The sequence below is a fragment of the Pyricularia oryzae genome, chromosome 5 (assembly GCF_000002495.2).
Source record: "Pyricularia oryzae 70-15 chromosome 5, whole genome shotgun sequence".
Classification (NCBI taxonomy): domain Eukaryota; kingdom Fungi; phylum Ascomycota; class Sordariomycetes; order Magnaporthales; family Pyriculariaceae; genus Pyricularia; species Pyricularia oryzae.
Genome location: NC_017852.1, coordinates 1,184,961 through 1,199,196, shown reverse-complemented (window position 1 = coordinate 1,199,196; position 14,236 = coordinate 1,184,961). Strand labels below are relative to the sequence as shown.

The following is a 14,236-nucleotide window of genomic DNA, read 5'->3' as shown; positions in this document are numbered from 1 at the left end:
ACTTTACTGCCCCTTCCAAAAAAAAAAAAAAAACAAAGCGTTCCGGACAGAGCCAGCCTGGACGAGGTTTGCCGTACAGCTGAAAAAAAAAGAAAGCCGAGTTCTTCCAAGCCCGCACCCACTGCAAGTGAGAACCGGGGGGGGGGGGGGAGCGGGGGAAACGGGCCTGGTTTTGATTTCATCTCTCCGCACCCATAGAAGCCGAAGACAAGTCGCCGTAAGGGAGAGAGAAAAACCAGTGGAAACAGACGTGGTTTGGACGTGTTTTGCTTTCGAAAAAAAGCGAACAGACTCATATTCGGAAATCTTCTCTGTCAAAACTTTTCTTTTTTTTTTTCGTCGTGACTGGTTCTTTTGGTATGCCGGCTGTCTGAAATGTTCAAAGTTCTTGACCACTTATTATTGAACACGCACGATTGTACAAACAAACAGCATAGCGGCTTAGGATTTTGACTGTTTTTTGTCGACGCACAACTGGAGGGTGATTTGACACAAGAAAACAAGTCTTGAGCAACAGCTTTTCTAAATCTTGAGCCAGTCTAGCTGGAGACGACGCATCTTTCTTTGTCGCAAAGCTTTTTGCCACTCGTCAGAGTCAAATCTGGTCAGCTGTGTCCGACGGGTGAAATCTGGTTTAAATATAACCAGTACCAACTCGGCTCGTTCTCTCTGTTCGTGCTGAACCCACACAGAGGCACCTCCTACCACCTGACACGCCCCAGGATTGGTCACCACCCGCTGTAACTCTTGAACGCGCCAAAAGGTACCTACGAAACCATGGATCCAGCAAGATTTTATCACCAGGTTGAGCAGCGCGTGATAGGTATGATGATATGATTCCGGGGAGATGAGCTCTGTTACGAGAACTACAGCTGGACGAGCCGTTAACATATTTGGCCTTATTACAGAGTTACAGGACCAGATCAGCCAGCTTGGCTCCATCGCCACGGTGGGAGGCGAGCGTCTGGATGCCACGGAGGCCATCCAGGCCGATATTGCCAACCTCACAAGGCGGGTGGCAGATGCGTCAGACAAGCTGCCTCCGTATGACCAGAAACATTATGCAGAGGTCAGAAGCCTAGAATCTCAGTCCCAATGTCCAGCTTCTGACGAGTTACTAACGCACCAGCTCCCCCGCTCCACAGGCCATCAAGCGCCTCACAGAAATGTTGAATGAGGAACTTGCTCGTCTCCACCCAAAGCCCCGGTTCAAGTTCAAGCCGCGCACGGCCTCTGCCATCACGTCCGATCCGAAGAATGATCCTCGCCTGCTGCGGGGCACAAATACCAGCGGGCCCGATGCGGAGGCGACGGAAGACGTAGTAGGGGCACTGCCAAACGTTCCTGGGGGAAAGAGCTACAACGACGACATATCGCGACCCAGCGGCACGAGCGGGATCCGAAAGCCCAGCTTTTCAGCCGCGCGCACCGTAGACATCCGTGACCACGAAGGATTGCACATAATTCTGCCCCTAACGGCAGCCAAGGCTACGAGCTCTGGCAGCCTGCAGAACATGCGGAACTGTGTCGTCGACATGTCAGAGCCCGCAGCTGGGAAGGCGTCGTTCGCCAACCTGGCAATCCGTGAGGTGGACCGTTGTCTAGTCGTCGCGGGCAACGTCAATGGGCCAGCGCACATCACGGGCGTGAGGGATAGCGTCTTGGTCGTGTCGGCACGGCAGGTGCGTATACACGAGTGCCGCAACGTCCGTATGTATCTGTACTGTTCAAGTCGGCCGATTATCGAGGACTGCGAGGGGATGAAGTTTGCCCCTATCCCGGCTTCTCACGTGCGTATTACCCTGTGTTGATTGCGTCATGTCCAGAAAAGCGATGCTTGCTGACATTCTTGACCTTGCAGTTATCGCAGGATCAAGACCCTACCAAAAACCAATGGGATCAAGTCGACGATTTCAAGTGGCTTAAGGCGGACCACTCTCCGAACTGGGCCATTCTGCCCGAAGAGGAAAGGTTGTCCGAAGACATTTGGAATGGGACCGTGAAGGGACGGCCAGGGTTGGGACCTAAGGATATCCTGAGGGAAACAGGGGTGTTGGTAGACTGATTGCGTGTTTTGGGCGTGGAAAAAGTGATGGTGGCAGAAACAGGATGAGTTTTCAACCCTCGGTTGCAAGGCTGGGATGAAAACAGCGACCTGAATCGGCGGCCATGCAATGATAGAAAATCAAAACGTCGAAGTCGTGCATCGCGTTCATTTGATAGTGATCTGGGTATAGAATGCCGCTGCCCGTAATCTTTGTATGAAACAGAGAGCAGAAAAAGTCGTTGCCCACTCTGAAGAGCTCCTCTTCAATCAATCTCACATATCCATCTTGTCGCCCCCTTCGTCGGCCGCGTCCAGACCGTGCGCGCCATCTACGCTCCTCAGCGCCGCTAGGACCTCCTGCTGCTGCCGTATCGTCTCCTCGAGCCGGGCGATGGTCTCCCGCTGCTCCTCGACGGTCCTGGACATGTCGGGCAGGGCCTTGACCTGCGCCCGTGCCCGCTGCAGCTTGTGCTTGACGGTGTCGGTCGCGTTGGGCACGTCCTTGATGGATATGGTCGCGCCGCTGGGGCCACCGATGCCGATGCCCGCCGCCGGCGTCGCGGCCGCCCCGGGAGTGTTGACCGTGATGCCGCCGGGGAGCGATTGTGGCGGGCGCAGGCGCGACACTATGGCCGCCAGCTCGGTCAGGGCGTCGAGGGTCTCTGGCGACAGCGTTGGGGGCAGCGCCAGGGGAGGCTGGGATTGCTGTGCGGGCATGCTTGTCTATCTTTTGTTTGGGGGTTGTCGTATTGTCTTCCTTTCTTCTCTCCTCTATCCAGAACGGTTATTCTTGCGTGTTCAATTTGAGGGGTCAAAATGTCGGGATTGGGAGCCGATTGACGTTCCAATTGATGTATCGCGCTCAGAGTTCTTTAGGTGGGAATTAATCATTAGATGACCGACTTCCTATCAGATCGCGCCTACCGCACACGCGTTTCAGGCTACAGGCTTTCAAGGGTCTTTTTTCAACGCACATTTTCTCTATGCATACACTGTACGGACCTTGCAGTGGTTAGGTTTACAGGTCCAACAGAAATGGATGCTTCTGGCATTACATCATGACCCCACCTGAGCTTTTTCTCACAGTATTATCCAAATCCGCATGGACTGTATGTCATTGATTCGTTGAGAAACGCGTCTGAAAGGCACAACCCCACCTTCCTTGGGAAATCTCAACCTGATATCCCTGAGTCTCAATGTGTTTCTTGTGTTTCTGCTTCTCTCGAGAAAATCACGCAAAGAACCTACTCCTTGAGTTTACATTTGACGATTCCATTGGTTTTATAGCGTCCGTCCAACGATTTTACCACTTCATAAGCCGAACCCCAGTGATAAGCTTTCCAGGATGTCCAAGGTGGAGCATAATGCCTGTCTGAGTACGTGCGACTTAGCTCTCTTCAGTCGATGCCCCTCCATAATCATCACCGTTTTGTCCAACATTAGCCAACCGCCGTCCTGGACGACGTGAAGTACACAACGTGGCAGCCCGCATAAAATCCTCACACAGCGCAATGGCAGAGGGAATCGAAAACGTCTCCAAAAGCAGTCGCCGTGGTCGCGGGACCCCTGACTACTTCCTCGCAATCGCATACATCCTGGTCTATCTGGAAGTTGGCTGGCTAATCTTCATGCTTTTGCGGATGTATAGTCGTGATTGATGGGTGGGGGGTGGCGTCGGAGGAGTCCCCCAAGAACGGCGATGCCATCGCGGCGGCCGAGACCCCCGTCATGGACGAGTTCGCTCGCAGCAAGACCGGCTACGTTGAGCTTGAGGCCTCGTCGCTGGCTGTCGGCCTGCCCGAGGGATTGATGGGTAACTCCGAGGTCGGACATCTCAACATCGGTGCCGGCAGGGTTGTCTGGCAGGACGTCGTACGCATTGACCAGTCGATCAAGACTGGCGAGTTCAGCAAGAACGAAGTCATTACTCAGGTTATTGAGGCTGCCAAGAGCGGAAACGGCCGTCTCCACCTTTGCGGTCTCGTCTCCCATGGAGGTGTTGTAGGTATTTCTTGCCGATGGAAACTTGTCCGGGTTAAAGCTGACTTTCGCAAAGCACTCCAAACAAGAGCACCTGTACTCACTCCTCAAGGCTGCCAAGGAGGCACAAGTCCCCAAAGTTTTCATCCACTTTTTCGGAGATGGCAGAGACACTGATCCCAAATCTGGTGTTGGTTACATGGAGGAGCTGCTCGAGAAAACCAAGGAAATTGGCATTGGCCAGATTGCAACAGTCGTTGGCAGGTACTATGCCATGGACAGGGACAAGAGGTGGGAGAGAGTCGAGCTTGCCATGAAGGGTCTGGTCCTTGGTGAGGGTGAGGCCAGTGAGGACCCTGTCAAGACGGTTAAGGAACGATACGAGAAGGGCGAGAACGATGAGTTCCTGAAGCCCATTGTTGTTGGAGGCGATGAGGGACGCATCAAGGGTGAGTATTCCTCAAGCCCACGAGAAACCAGCACAATCTCAACTAACCAAAACCCCACCCTCAGATGGTGACAATGTCTTCTTCTTCAACTACCGGTCTGATCGGGTGCGTCAGATTACGCAGCTGCTGGGCGATGTTGATAGGTCCCCTAGGCCCGATTTCCCCTACCCCAAAATCAAGCTTGCTACAATGACCCGTTACAAGCTCGACTACCCCTTCGATGTTGCCTTTGAGCCACAGAAGATGGGCAACGTGTTGGCTGAGTGGCTTGGAAAGCAGAACGTGCCTCAGGTGCACGTTGCTGAGACAGAGAAATATGCTCACGTCACGTTTTTCTTCAACGGTGGTGTTGAGAAGGCCTTTGCCCTTGAGGAGCGTGACGAGAGCCAGGATCTTGTCCCATCCAACAAGAGTGTGGCTACGTACGACAAGGCACCCGAGATGTCGGCCGACGGCGTCGCCGACCAGGTGGCCAAGCGTCTTGGTGAGCAGAAGTTCCCGTTCGTCATGAACAACTTTGCGCCTCCCGACATGGTCGGTCATACTGGTGTGTATGAAGCTGCCATTGTTGGCTGCGCGGCGACGGACAAGGCTATTGGGAAGATTTATGAGGCATGCAAGGCGCACAATTACGTCCTCTTCATCACGGCGGACCACGGCAACGCCGAAGAGATGAAGTTCCCCGACGGAAAGCCCAAGACCTCCCACACGACCAACAAGGTTCCCTTCATCATGGCCAATGCGCCCGAGGGTTGGAGTCTCAAGCCCGTGGGTGGCGTGCTAGGCGATGTAGCGCCAACTGTCCTGGCTTGCATGGGTCTGCCCCAGCCTGAGGAGATGACAGGTGAGAATTTGCTGGTCAAGGCATAAATATCTTGTGGGAGATGAAAACGGGCAGGTTTGGAGTTTGGCGTGAGGGATAGATATATGAGAAAAAGAACGGAGTTGGGGCAGGGTGGGATGATGAAAGATGAGACGAACAAACCATATTTAGAAGCCTCACTAGAAATAACATCGACATAGAGGAAGCTTGGCAAACAGAGTTTGATGAAGGGTGACTGGCTTTTTCGGGTACGGTGCACCCTGGTGTAATGTATCAATAGGCACGTGGTTCCCCTTACGCGTAAGCGAAGCTACTGGCGGCGGCGGTGTGGTTGTTGAGGCGCTATTCCGACTTGCAGAGGAGACTAGACTAAGCCCCGGCTCGTGCACAGCATATCTTCAATTTTGCCACAGCTCATAGGCGCATCCAGACTTGAATCAATAAATGAAGCTCTCGTAGGTCCAAATTGGGTACATTTTAGGCTTCCCCCCTTTGACAAATCTGACTGTTCGTTCTAGGTTTGTCTGTAGCTCTAGTGGCATCTGCTAGGGTGGCGCCAGCCCCGGACGCCTGCGCTCCGGCCGCGTGGTTCTTTGCTGATGTGGAACGGGATTGAAGTGGAACAGATCGGGGGCTATCAGCCTCCTACCCCTGGTATTTTCGCCCCGATCAATCCGATTCCCGGGCCCGGTGTCAGGTTCATGAGTATCGGCCGGTTCTCATTCGTCAGGGAGTCCATACTTTCGAGTGCATTTTGGAGGGTGAAAAAAAGTTCAAGTGACCCTTTATCTTAAAAACTGTGCACGCGGGCCGCATTCCATGGGGCAGCTATCCTTGGCGAGAGGCAAGGATCGGCAGGCACGACAATCCCGTAGATTTTTTTTTCTCGTTGTTGTTGTTGTTGTTGTTGTTTGTTTGTTTCAAGAGGAATGTCTTACCGGGACCATGGCTTGCGGGACTACGGGGGAGTTTTTTTTTTTCTTTTGGCGCGGTGAAGGCTTTGGCAAGCTCGCCGCCTGCATACCCTAACCTCTCAGAGTGGGATCGCATAGATTAAATGCCCCCGGTCATATGTCCAATCAATCATACGAGTACCAGAGGGTATGCTCATGGGCGAGTCAGTTTTTGGAGGCACAGTCACATAAAGCAGGGCATAAGGCAGGATTTACTATGGCACAAGGAGGAATGGCCGGAATAACAACTTGGCGATCGCGATGGTCGACAAAAATCGAGTCAATACGTAGTAATAAGGCGGCTGCCAAAGTGACAGTATTTACGGCCATTGTATAAGCTCAGGATCTTTTTTTTTCGGAACATGCCAAACTGATTTCCCAGCCTTGCGGACTACAGAAGGTGGCGATTTTCAAAAAAAGACCCTGAATTTCTGTGCTGTGCTAGTGGGCTTATAAAATACGTCATGGCACATCCTTTTTCTGCGACAGACGGGCGAATGGCCCCGCACCGACCATAATCACAGTTGGGGGCAGGCAATTGTGTGTGCCAAGTGCACAGGGCAGGCAAAAAATGAAGGGAAGTGAACTACTACTGCACATGGGAGGTCAATGAAACCTACAAACTCTTGAAACTACACAACACGTTGGAAAGAGATCTCGATGCAGCTTCTTCGTCGTACGGCAATGCATATTGTGGCCTCTGATATACCACGTAGTATTGCATCACACAAACTGCCACGAGTCCCCTTGTAGCTAGCAAAGCGGAGGTCAACAATGACAGATGGCGGGCAATCCCTCAGATAGCGGCATAAAGGCCAGACTACCTAGGACCAACAAAACCAAGGCGAAATTTCCTTCGAAGACGAAATGGATGTGAAAGCAATATCAAGATCCAAACCCTCAACTGCACGGCGGGTTCCTTACGATTGCTTGTTCGTAGCGCGACTCAATTGACAGCTCCTTTGCGCTCTAGACTCGGCCACACTGCCACAGACCTTATAATCGAAATCGAACATTATTATGGGGGTAGAGCGACCGCCAATCAGAGTCGATTTTGAGCCATGTTTGGCCCTCCACACACCCCCCTCCCCCAAATGGTACTCTGTAAAAGACATCCTCTAAGCTCGACGACAGGGCTGCACAGCATCGTGATCTTGGTCGCCTTTCTGGACATGGTTGAGATGTAATTATTTATTGAATCAAACCTTGCCAGCAGGAAGAATTAGTTGCTAAAACGGAATTACGGCGCGTCGCATTGCAAGACTAGGAGCTTCGCACTGCGAAAACTGCAAGAACAAGCAGATCTGCGGGTCATGACGGGCCCAGGCACGTGACTGAATGCCCATCTCATTTATTTACCCCCCTGGGTGTGAATTGAGAAGCTCCCGATCCCGCCAACCGACCCACCGATTGGGAATCGGGGCGACTGAGGAGATCGAGGAATCAAGCGGCTTGGAACACCGCGGAACGGTGCAAATCGCGACGCACACCCCCATCAACCAACCCAACTTTGGCTGCGTGCTGTGGTCTGACTGCCGCCGCTGCTCCTTGCCCCCGGCTTCTTCTTTTTCTTTCCAGCTGGGGCCATTCCTAACAAATGGTTTCTGTTATCAATACGATGCTGCTGTGGCGCATGGCATGCTCCTTGTGGAAACCGAAATAGTTTCCCATACCTGTGCCGAACAACGAAACTGCCTTTCTTTATAACTCGAAAAAGCTTGCGATATATGTACACAGACACGCTGCCACCACATACTCTTCGGCAGCTCGACGAAACCCCGTACCGGTGATTCTTGACATCACCCTCCACCCACTCTACCATATATTCCAACCACATCACCAGAACAGGGTCCGCAACCATTTGGTCCCGGTGTAACACTCAGACCTTCGAAACTTCGCCGATCACTGCCAACATCACAGCTTCTTGGCATACCGATTTTTGTGGTGGTATGTGAGCATTTCCTACCTTGGTAGGGCTCTGGACTTCGTGGACTCGTTACAAGCTACCCACCTGGAAGCCACGACCGCTCCACAGTCTTGCGTTCGCCGTAAACGACTATTTTTTCCGTACATTTGTTATTCTCCAACGTGGTACCGTGGTCAACATACGGCTTCCAGCAGCCCCAGCTACGACCCCACCAGCAGATCGCGACATCGACTAACAACACTTCGGCATGTATAGTGCACAGCCCCGTCAACCGGCTCTGACTGCATATCCCACTCTGATCGACCCGAGATTCCAGCGCCTGGTTGCCAACCGTGGTGCCAGCCCCTCCGGGGATTTTATATACTTTGCATGGCAGACCACGATGCAACGTATGCCCAAAGCTATCGACCTCTCGGACACGGGTCACCCATTGCCTCGCAGGTCACCACCTCGACAAGTCGCTTCAAAAGGAAAAAAAGCACACAATGCCTCACCGGGCGACAGGGACGACGAGTCGGGCTCCTCGGGCCGTTTGCGAAGGAATTCGACGGACGAGAGCAACGAGACCGGTCACAGCGACCCTAGGCAATGGTTTAACCAGTCCAACCAAAACCCCAGCTATGATATGAATAACATGGAAGGTAAGTTTTCATCGCTGCTCATATTCTTGACTAGCCGGACTCGAATGGCTGATCAAGCATTGGGAAGTAGTCGACTCGCCGTATTATCAAAGGACGTCAGGATCACCGAATGATGCGGCGCTCGGGCATTTGGCGCCCCCTGGGGGTGTTGTCTTTCCCCCAATGACCAACAAGCCGTCGTTGAGGCCTACGGTGACGCAAAGCAGCAGCGCAGATGAGTATCGGAGTGTGATTGATGACCTTACTATTGAGAACAATCGTTTAAAGGAGGAGTTGAGGCGTTATAAGCAGTTCGGCACTGATCTCATGAGAAAGGACAAGTTATTTGAGATTAAGGTACATGGACTTCCAGGGAAAAAGAAAAGAGAGCTCGAGGCTACGCTCCGTGATTTTGCTTCGACGCTCGAAGGTTCCACAGACACATCAAGCGGTGCCAAGAAGCCATCCAAGAGTGGCAAATTCAAGTCTTCAGGCGGAGCAACATCAAAGCACGCATCTTCTTCTTCATCGAATTCACGTCCGGTCGACTCGGCATATGCATCAATGTCCACAGACCCCGGCACCGGTACTGCCACCGGCACTGGCAACAACTCGTCGGGCAAATCACAGACCGGTCGAGCAACGCACACCAGCAACTCAAAGTCAGCGAATCAAAAAGTTGAAAGTTACCTCGAGGACATTCCCGAGGGACTCTATCCGCGGTATCTATCTATGACAGAGAAAGACAAGCAGAAACTGGTTGTGCGGCGCCTGGAGCAGCTGTTCACTGGTGAAATGAGTGGGCCTTCAATTGGCACCACCGATCGATCGTCAAGCAAAGCGGAGCCAATGACCGAGGGAAGTTTTTCCAAAGGAAAGGAGGCTGCACGCGAGGCCCAAATACAGGTCAAAGATAAGAAAAGATCACGAGACAACGGATCTTCAAACTCACAATCTAATGGCGATGGTGGAAGCGGTGGCTCCGGGAGCGGTAGCGGTCATGGCGGTGGCAGTGGTGGTGGCAGTGGTGGTGGCAGTGGTGGTGGAAATGGAAGCCGAAGCCATGGGTCATCCCAGGATTTGCAAGCATCAGAGCAACGGCCGACAAGACCATTGGATCTTGACCCAGACAGGATCCAAGTTCCATCTGAGAACATGGAATACATTCGACATTTGGGCATGGTGCCGCCAGCTCTTCAAGCAGGAACCAAGGCAAATCCGATCAACGTATCGATGGATGCCGATGGTTGGGTCTACATGAACCTACTATGCAACTTGGCACAGTTGCACATCATCAATGTCACACCTGCCTTCATTAGGGCTGCTGTCTCGTCGAAAAGCACCAAATTTCAGCTTTCACCTGACGGCCAAAAAATCAGATGGCGTGGCGGGACCGACGGGACGAGGTTCAGCAGCGACAGCGGTAATACTTCGTCGAGAGAACGATCGTCGACGGACGAGGACGACAGCTCTGATAAAAGTGGCAGTCCTGGAAAGAAGCGAAAGTATCCAGACGACGAGCCTGCTAGGGCTGTACACGTTTCCAAACTTGTTAGGGAAAACACGAGATCCTCCACGAGTGTTCACTACAAGCCTATGTTCGTACAACAGCCATCATTCGAAACATCAGGCGAAGAAGGTTCAAGTTCACCCTCGGGCCTAGAAGAGAGCAATTTTGGAAACGGTCGCACATCCGGCTGGGGCTACAGTGGATCCGGCTCATCACCACGAAAACGTCGGCGGATCGACGGCGCCATTGTTTACTATACTGGCGCCCCCTTCTGCACCGATTTATCGGGCGATCCCGGCGATATATCACCCGCGACATATATGGCCTCAGCAAACATGACCCAGTCTCACGATATGCCAAACTCCGACGCAACTATACACAGAACGTGGTCTGGGTCTTCGTTACCATATCGCCCTTTTAGTAACAACCCAAAAAACACTAGGATTGAGGCCCCAAATGGGGTAGGTTTGGATGACACTTCGGATGATTTCATGGCTGATGTGAGCAGTGACTCGGAGGACGAAATGGAGTGGTATGAGTCGGACGAGGAGTATGGAACGACTCCAACGCTACTATGCCTGGAGGCATATGGTCTAGGTGGTGTCCAGCCCGAAGATCATTTCCTTGTAGAGGTGATTACACATCGTCGCCGCGACCGGCAGGATAAGAACGAGGACGAACGACCAAGGCCTTTTCGAGAGCGCTCTGACAGTACTACGGCTTCTGTTATGGAGCGCATAAAATTACTCAAGGCATCATCGCCTCGGCCTGTCAGACCCGTTCGCCAATCCCTGGCTCGGACTAAAATGATCGAGTACAAGACTGTGCGGCTCAACCGTCTGGATCCAGTTGAACTGCCCCCGGCGGCATCGTTCGTACCGCCCTTCAGCACGAGCTCTTCGGACTCAGATATCGATGAGAGCGATTTATTGGAGTCGGAGGAGGGGCAGGATGCGGAACTCTGTGGGCCATTATCCTTCATTCCTCCATCCATTGGGAGGCCAAGCCTTTTTCGAACCGAATCTAACTCGCTGTACCCAGACTCCGCGTATCCCGAAGGGCAAGATCTCTCACAGAGTGATGAGGAGGATGAGGCTGAGTCGGATGATGTCGGCATCCTACAGATCGGAGGTACTGGAAACAGCAAGAATAAGCCAGGCAAGAAGGTATCTGTGAACAGGCAGCAGGGCCTAGACATGCACCTGCGCAGCGGGCTGGTGAGGCGCCCGCAGACCGATATCAGCAACGGCCCTTCGAAGCAGCCCGACGCCAGGACGCAAAGTTCCGTGGCCACGGCTGGCAGGGCCGAAAGCGGGTACAACAGCAGCTTGGAGGATTGAACATGTACATGATCGTGGAGATGTACAGATTGTTATGATGGAATGATGCCCGTATCTTGGACTTCGTCAAGATGCCAATGCTGTTTTTTGGTTATCTTTTTCTTCTTCTTTTGTCTTTTCACTATGTCTATGGATTATTTCCCAACTGTCTGTCGTTTTACTTTTCAGAGTTGCTTAGCTGATACCATGGGACGGCGAATGGCGCGGATTTGTTTTTTTTTCTTTTTTTCCTTTTTTGCATATGGACGACGCTTGGAAAAAAAAGAAAAAGTCGCATTGGGCATCATCACAGATTTTATATAGCACTTTGGCGGGTTTCTACTGAGCGGTGTTTGGGTATTTTTCTGATCAAGACGATCTGGCTTTGCTTTGAGCGCGAGATTGTTTACTACTTGGGCATATATCTCTGTTATTATTTTAATTGAAATGGACAAATATGATAACACATTGTTCAAAGTGAGGCTTGGACCTCGTAATTTGTTATGTACGTACTTGCTCAGGGGAAAGAAATCAACCGAATAAAAGCTACCCCGCCTTATTTGAGCTATAAATCTCCATTGACAACTTTGCGACGTCCAAGCTACCCACCCCACCAGATACACCATGAAAGTGGAGTCGGTCCTGACCAATGCTCCAGAAAGTGAATGGACTTTTTGCGGGTTGAATCTGGGAAGGAATCGAACCAGGACAGCAAGCAACCTAGCATCCCACAGTCGGATATTCAATCGCAAAATCTAGTCTTGACATAGGTTCGCAACCAAACGACAGGCGAAGCTTTAATCACCGTTTGCGACATCTCTGAACTTGGCATCGAAGCCGTCAAGACCGACGACTAGAACTGGGCTATTAATCTGTACCGTACCTGTCCGAGCACACGAGCATCACCAGACCAAAGACTTCGTACGATCGGGGCAGCGACTCGACTCGACGCGAAGCTCCATTCCTACGAGGAATAGGACAAACAGGGGGGATTTCGCAAACACCCCTTTTTCTTCCAAACAAGCACGGGTCATGTCGGAGAAAGGAAAGGCAGTCGCGTCGGCGGCAGGGTACGTTGCCGGCCGTTCAATAGTAGCCACCGAGCCTGCCTTTGACTGCTGGTGGGCAAGTCAGACGGTGCTTGATGTGGAAGAACAACAGTTGGGAAGCTGACATTTCGACTCAGCGACGATACGACAACGCCATCGAACCCACGAGGAATCCCAAAGGCGCCATTTGTGGACAATGTGGAGGATTACGTGACGAGCCGGGCCGAGGTCGAGTCGACGCTGGTGCGGTTCCAGGAGATGATATCGTGGGTTTGTTCCTGCGGATTTTCCGTTTTCCTGGGAGGTGACGTTGAAGCTAAGCAGTTTGTGGTGATGCAGAAAATACCAATTCATGGAGCTTAATCTACAGCGTCGTGTAGCAGGCCTCAAGGGAAAGTTACCGGACATTGAAAAGACTCTGGAGACGGTTCAGTTCCTGAAGCTGAGCAAGGACGGGGGCGACCCGATCGAGACTTCGTTCGAGCTCAACGATACTTTATACACCAAGGCTGAGATCCCGCCTACAGACGAGGTGTTCCTATGGCTCGGTGTATGCATATCTGTGTTTCTTTGGGGTTTTTTACTGGCTTATTGTTGGGGCTCATGGCTGACTCTACTTGACGGGGGTTCCGTGCTCATGAACAGGCAAACGTCATGCTCTCGTACCCGATTGACGAGGCGGAGGAGTTGCTGGATTCGAAGCAAAAGGCCGCAAAGCAGAGTTTGCAAAACTGCGAAGAGGATTTGGAATTCCTAAGGGAACAGATCACGGTCCGTCTAAATATTGCAACTCACATCGATTCAATGAGAGAGTACATACTGACGTTTTGTGCTGGCAGACTATGGAGGTCGCACTTGCTAGGGTATATAACTGGGATGTGATGCAAAAGAGAAAGGAAAAGGCAGAAGAGGACAAGCTGAAGGGCAAGGACAAGGAAAAGGAAACGTCAAAGCCCGACAATGACTCTTGAAACCACAGTGGCAGCCCTGCGTACAATCCAAAATCATGGAAGAAAACCGACGAGACATTCGCCGAAGTGACGCCGCAGTTACCCAAGAGGAATAGGCTGGCCACTCGGTCTGTCCGCGGGTGCTGGCCAAAGCCGGCCACCGTGGCGCGGCTCAGGCGAATGATTGACGAATTGGTTTCACTGGTTTCGACTGCATTTAGGCGCTCCAGCGTGGCCTTTTTTTTCAGGGTCATTTTCGGACGAACATAAAAAAAAATACACTTTGCTGCAGCCGTTGACATGGAAGCAAGAGGAAATTCGCCAAAAAGCAATTCGGGATGGGGCCCCTTGCGCCAAGCAATTGGCGTTTTTATTAGATGATTTTTAAGTGTCAGAATTAAAGATCAAAAAGGTAGAAGCCAGCCGCAAGGCCTCGAGATGTGATGAAATCCATTCAGTTGGGTACAATTTTCTCCAAGTGAGAATTTAAGATGAGAAACATCTACAATGTCTATCGCCCTTTACCTGACAAGGTGGAAGATCTTCAGAGCTAGGTAGACTAAAAGTAACCCTGTACCTTTTCCTCACTCACGGTTAAAGGAGACAGGC

The 14,236-nt window shown here is 51.9% G+C and overlaps 7 protein-coding genes across 7 annotated transcripts; 5 read left to right on the top strand and 2 right to left on the bottom strand.

The window, feature by feature from the left end:
• Nucleotides 1–115: 115 nt before the first annotated feature.
• On the top strand, nucleotides 116–2,206 carry MGG_00899 (tubulin-specific chaperone C). Its single transcript, XM_003718014.1, has 4 exons — nucleotides 116–823; nucleotides 909–1,069; nucleotides 1,146–1,790; nucleotides 1,862–2,206. The coding sequence occupies exons 1-4, from the start codon at nucleotides 778–780 to the stop codon at nucleotides 2,063–2,065; spliced, it is 1,056 nt and encodes a 351-aa protein (XP_003718062.1). The 5' UTR covers nucleotides 116–777; the 3' UTR covers nucleotides 2,066–2,206.
• A 114-nt stretch (nucleotides 2,207–2,320) lies between these two features.
• On the bottom strand, nucleotides 2,321–2,764 carry MGG_00900 (uncharacterized protein; the record flags this gene model as incomplete). The annotated part of the gene is made up of 1 exon (XM_003718013.1): nucleotides 2,321–2,764. The coding sequence occupies one exon, from the start codon at nucleotides 2,762–2,764 to the stop codon at nucleotides 2,321–2,323; it is 444 nt and encodes a 147-aa protein (XP_003718061.1).
• Nucleotides 2,765–3,163: 399 nt separating this feature from the next.
• On the top strand, nucleotides 3,164–5,504 carry MGG_00901 (2,3-bisphosphoglycerate-independent phosphoglycerate mutase). The gene is made up of 4 exons (XM_003718012.1): nucleotides 3,164–3,423; nucleotides 3,696–4,048; nucleotides 4,104–4,476; nucleotides 4,541–5,504. Exons 1-4 carry the CDS (start codon nucleotides 3,393–3,395, stop codon nucleotides 5,344–5,346), a joined length of 1,563 nt encoding a protein of 520 aa, XP_003718060.1. The 5' UTR covers nucleotides 3,164–3,392; the 3' UTR covers nucleotides 5,347–5,504.
• A 2,191-nt stretch (nucleotides 5,505–7,695) lies between these two features.
• MGG_17346 (uncharacterized protein) lies at nucleotides 7,696–8,113 on the bottom strand (the record flags this gene model as incomplete). The annotated part of the gene is made up of 2 exons (XM_003718011.1): nucleotides 7,696–7,842; nucleotides 8,009–8,113. The coding sequence occupies 2 exons, from the start codon at nucleotides 8,111–8,113 to the stop codon at nucleotides 7,696–7,698; spliced, it is 252 nt and encodes an 83-aa protein (XP_003718059.1).
• A 448-nt stretch (nucleotides 8,114–8,561) lies between these two features.
• MGG_17345 (uncharacterized protein) lies at nucleotides 8,562–9,038 on the top strand (the record flags this gene model as incomplete). Its single annotated transcript, XM_003718010.1, has 2 exons — nucleotides 8,562–8,820; nucleotides 8,995–9,038. The coding sequence occupies 2 exons, from the start codon at nucleotides 8,562–8,564 to the stop codon at nucleotides 9,036–9,038; spliced, it is 303 nt and encodes a 100-aa protein (XP_003718058.1).
• A 2,077-nt stretch (nucleotides 9,039–11,115) lies between these two features.
• Nucleotides 11,116–11,649, top strand: MGG_17344 (uncharacterized protein; the record flags this gene model as incomplete). Its single annotated transcript, XM_003718009.1, has 2 exons — nucleotides 11,116–11,272; nucleotides 11,351–11,649. 2 exons carry the CDS (start codon nucleotides 11,116–11,118, stop codon nucleotides 11,647–11,649), a joined length of 456 nt encoding a protein of 151 aa, XP_003718057.1.
• A 572-nt stretch (nucleotides 11,650–12,221) lies between these two features.
• MGG_00904 (prefoldin subunit 3) lies at nucleotides 12,222–14,069 on the top strand. The gene is made up of 5 exons (XM_003718008.1): nucleotides 12,222–12,698; nucleotides 12,815–12,943; nucleotides 13,017–13,227; nucleotides 13,323–13,448; nucleotides 13,517–14,069. The coding sequence occupies exons 1-5, from the start codon at nucleotides 12,661–12,663 to the stop codon at nucleotides 13,646–13,648; spliced, it is 636 nt and encodes a 211-aa protein (XP_003718056.1). The 5' UTR covers nucleotides 12,222–12,660; the 3' UTR covers nucleotides 13,649–14,069.
• Nucleotides 14,070–14,236: the final 167 nt, after the last annotated feature.

Bases quoted from the DNA above. Each gene is read 5' to 3' on its own strand.
- MGG_00899 (XM_003718014.1), top strand. From the start codon at position 778: ATGGATCCAGCAAGATTTTATCACCAGGTTGAGCAGCGCGTGATAG. The intron at 824-908 runs GTATGATGATAT...GCCTTATTACAG, and splicing joins GGTTGAGCAGCGCGTGATAG to AGTTACAGGACCAGATCAGC. The intron at 1,070-1,145 runs GTCAGAAGCCTA...CCCGCTCCACAG, and splicing joins ACCAGAAACATTATGCAGAG to GCCATCAAGCGCCTCACAGA.
- MGG_00901 (XM_003718012.1), top strand. From the start codon at position 3,393: ATGTCCAAGGTGGAGCATAATGCCTGTCTGA. The intron at 4,049-4,103 runs GTAGGTATTTCT...ACTTTCGCAAAG, and splicing joins TCGTCTCCCATGGAGGTGTT to CACTCCAAACAAGAGCACCT. The intron at 4,477-4,540 runs GTGAGTATTCCT...CCCCACCCTCAG, and splicing joins CGATGAGGGACGCATCAAGG to ATGGTGACAATGTCTTCTTC.
- MGG_00904 (XM_003718008.1), top strand. From the start codon at position 12,661: ATGTCGGAGAAAGGAAAGGCAGTCGCGTCGGCGGCAGG. The intron at 13,228-13,322 runs GTATGCATATCT...GCTCATGAACAG, and splicing joins AGGTGTTCCTATGGCTCGGT to GCAAACGTCATGCTCTCGTA. The intron at 13,449-13,516 runs GTCCGTCTAAAT...TTGTGCTGGCAG, and splicing joins TCCTAAGGGAACAGATCACG to ACTATGGAGGTCGCACTTGC.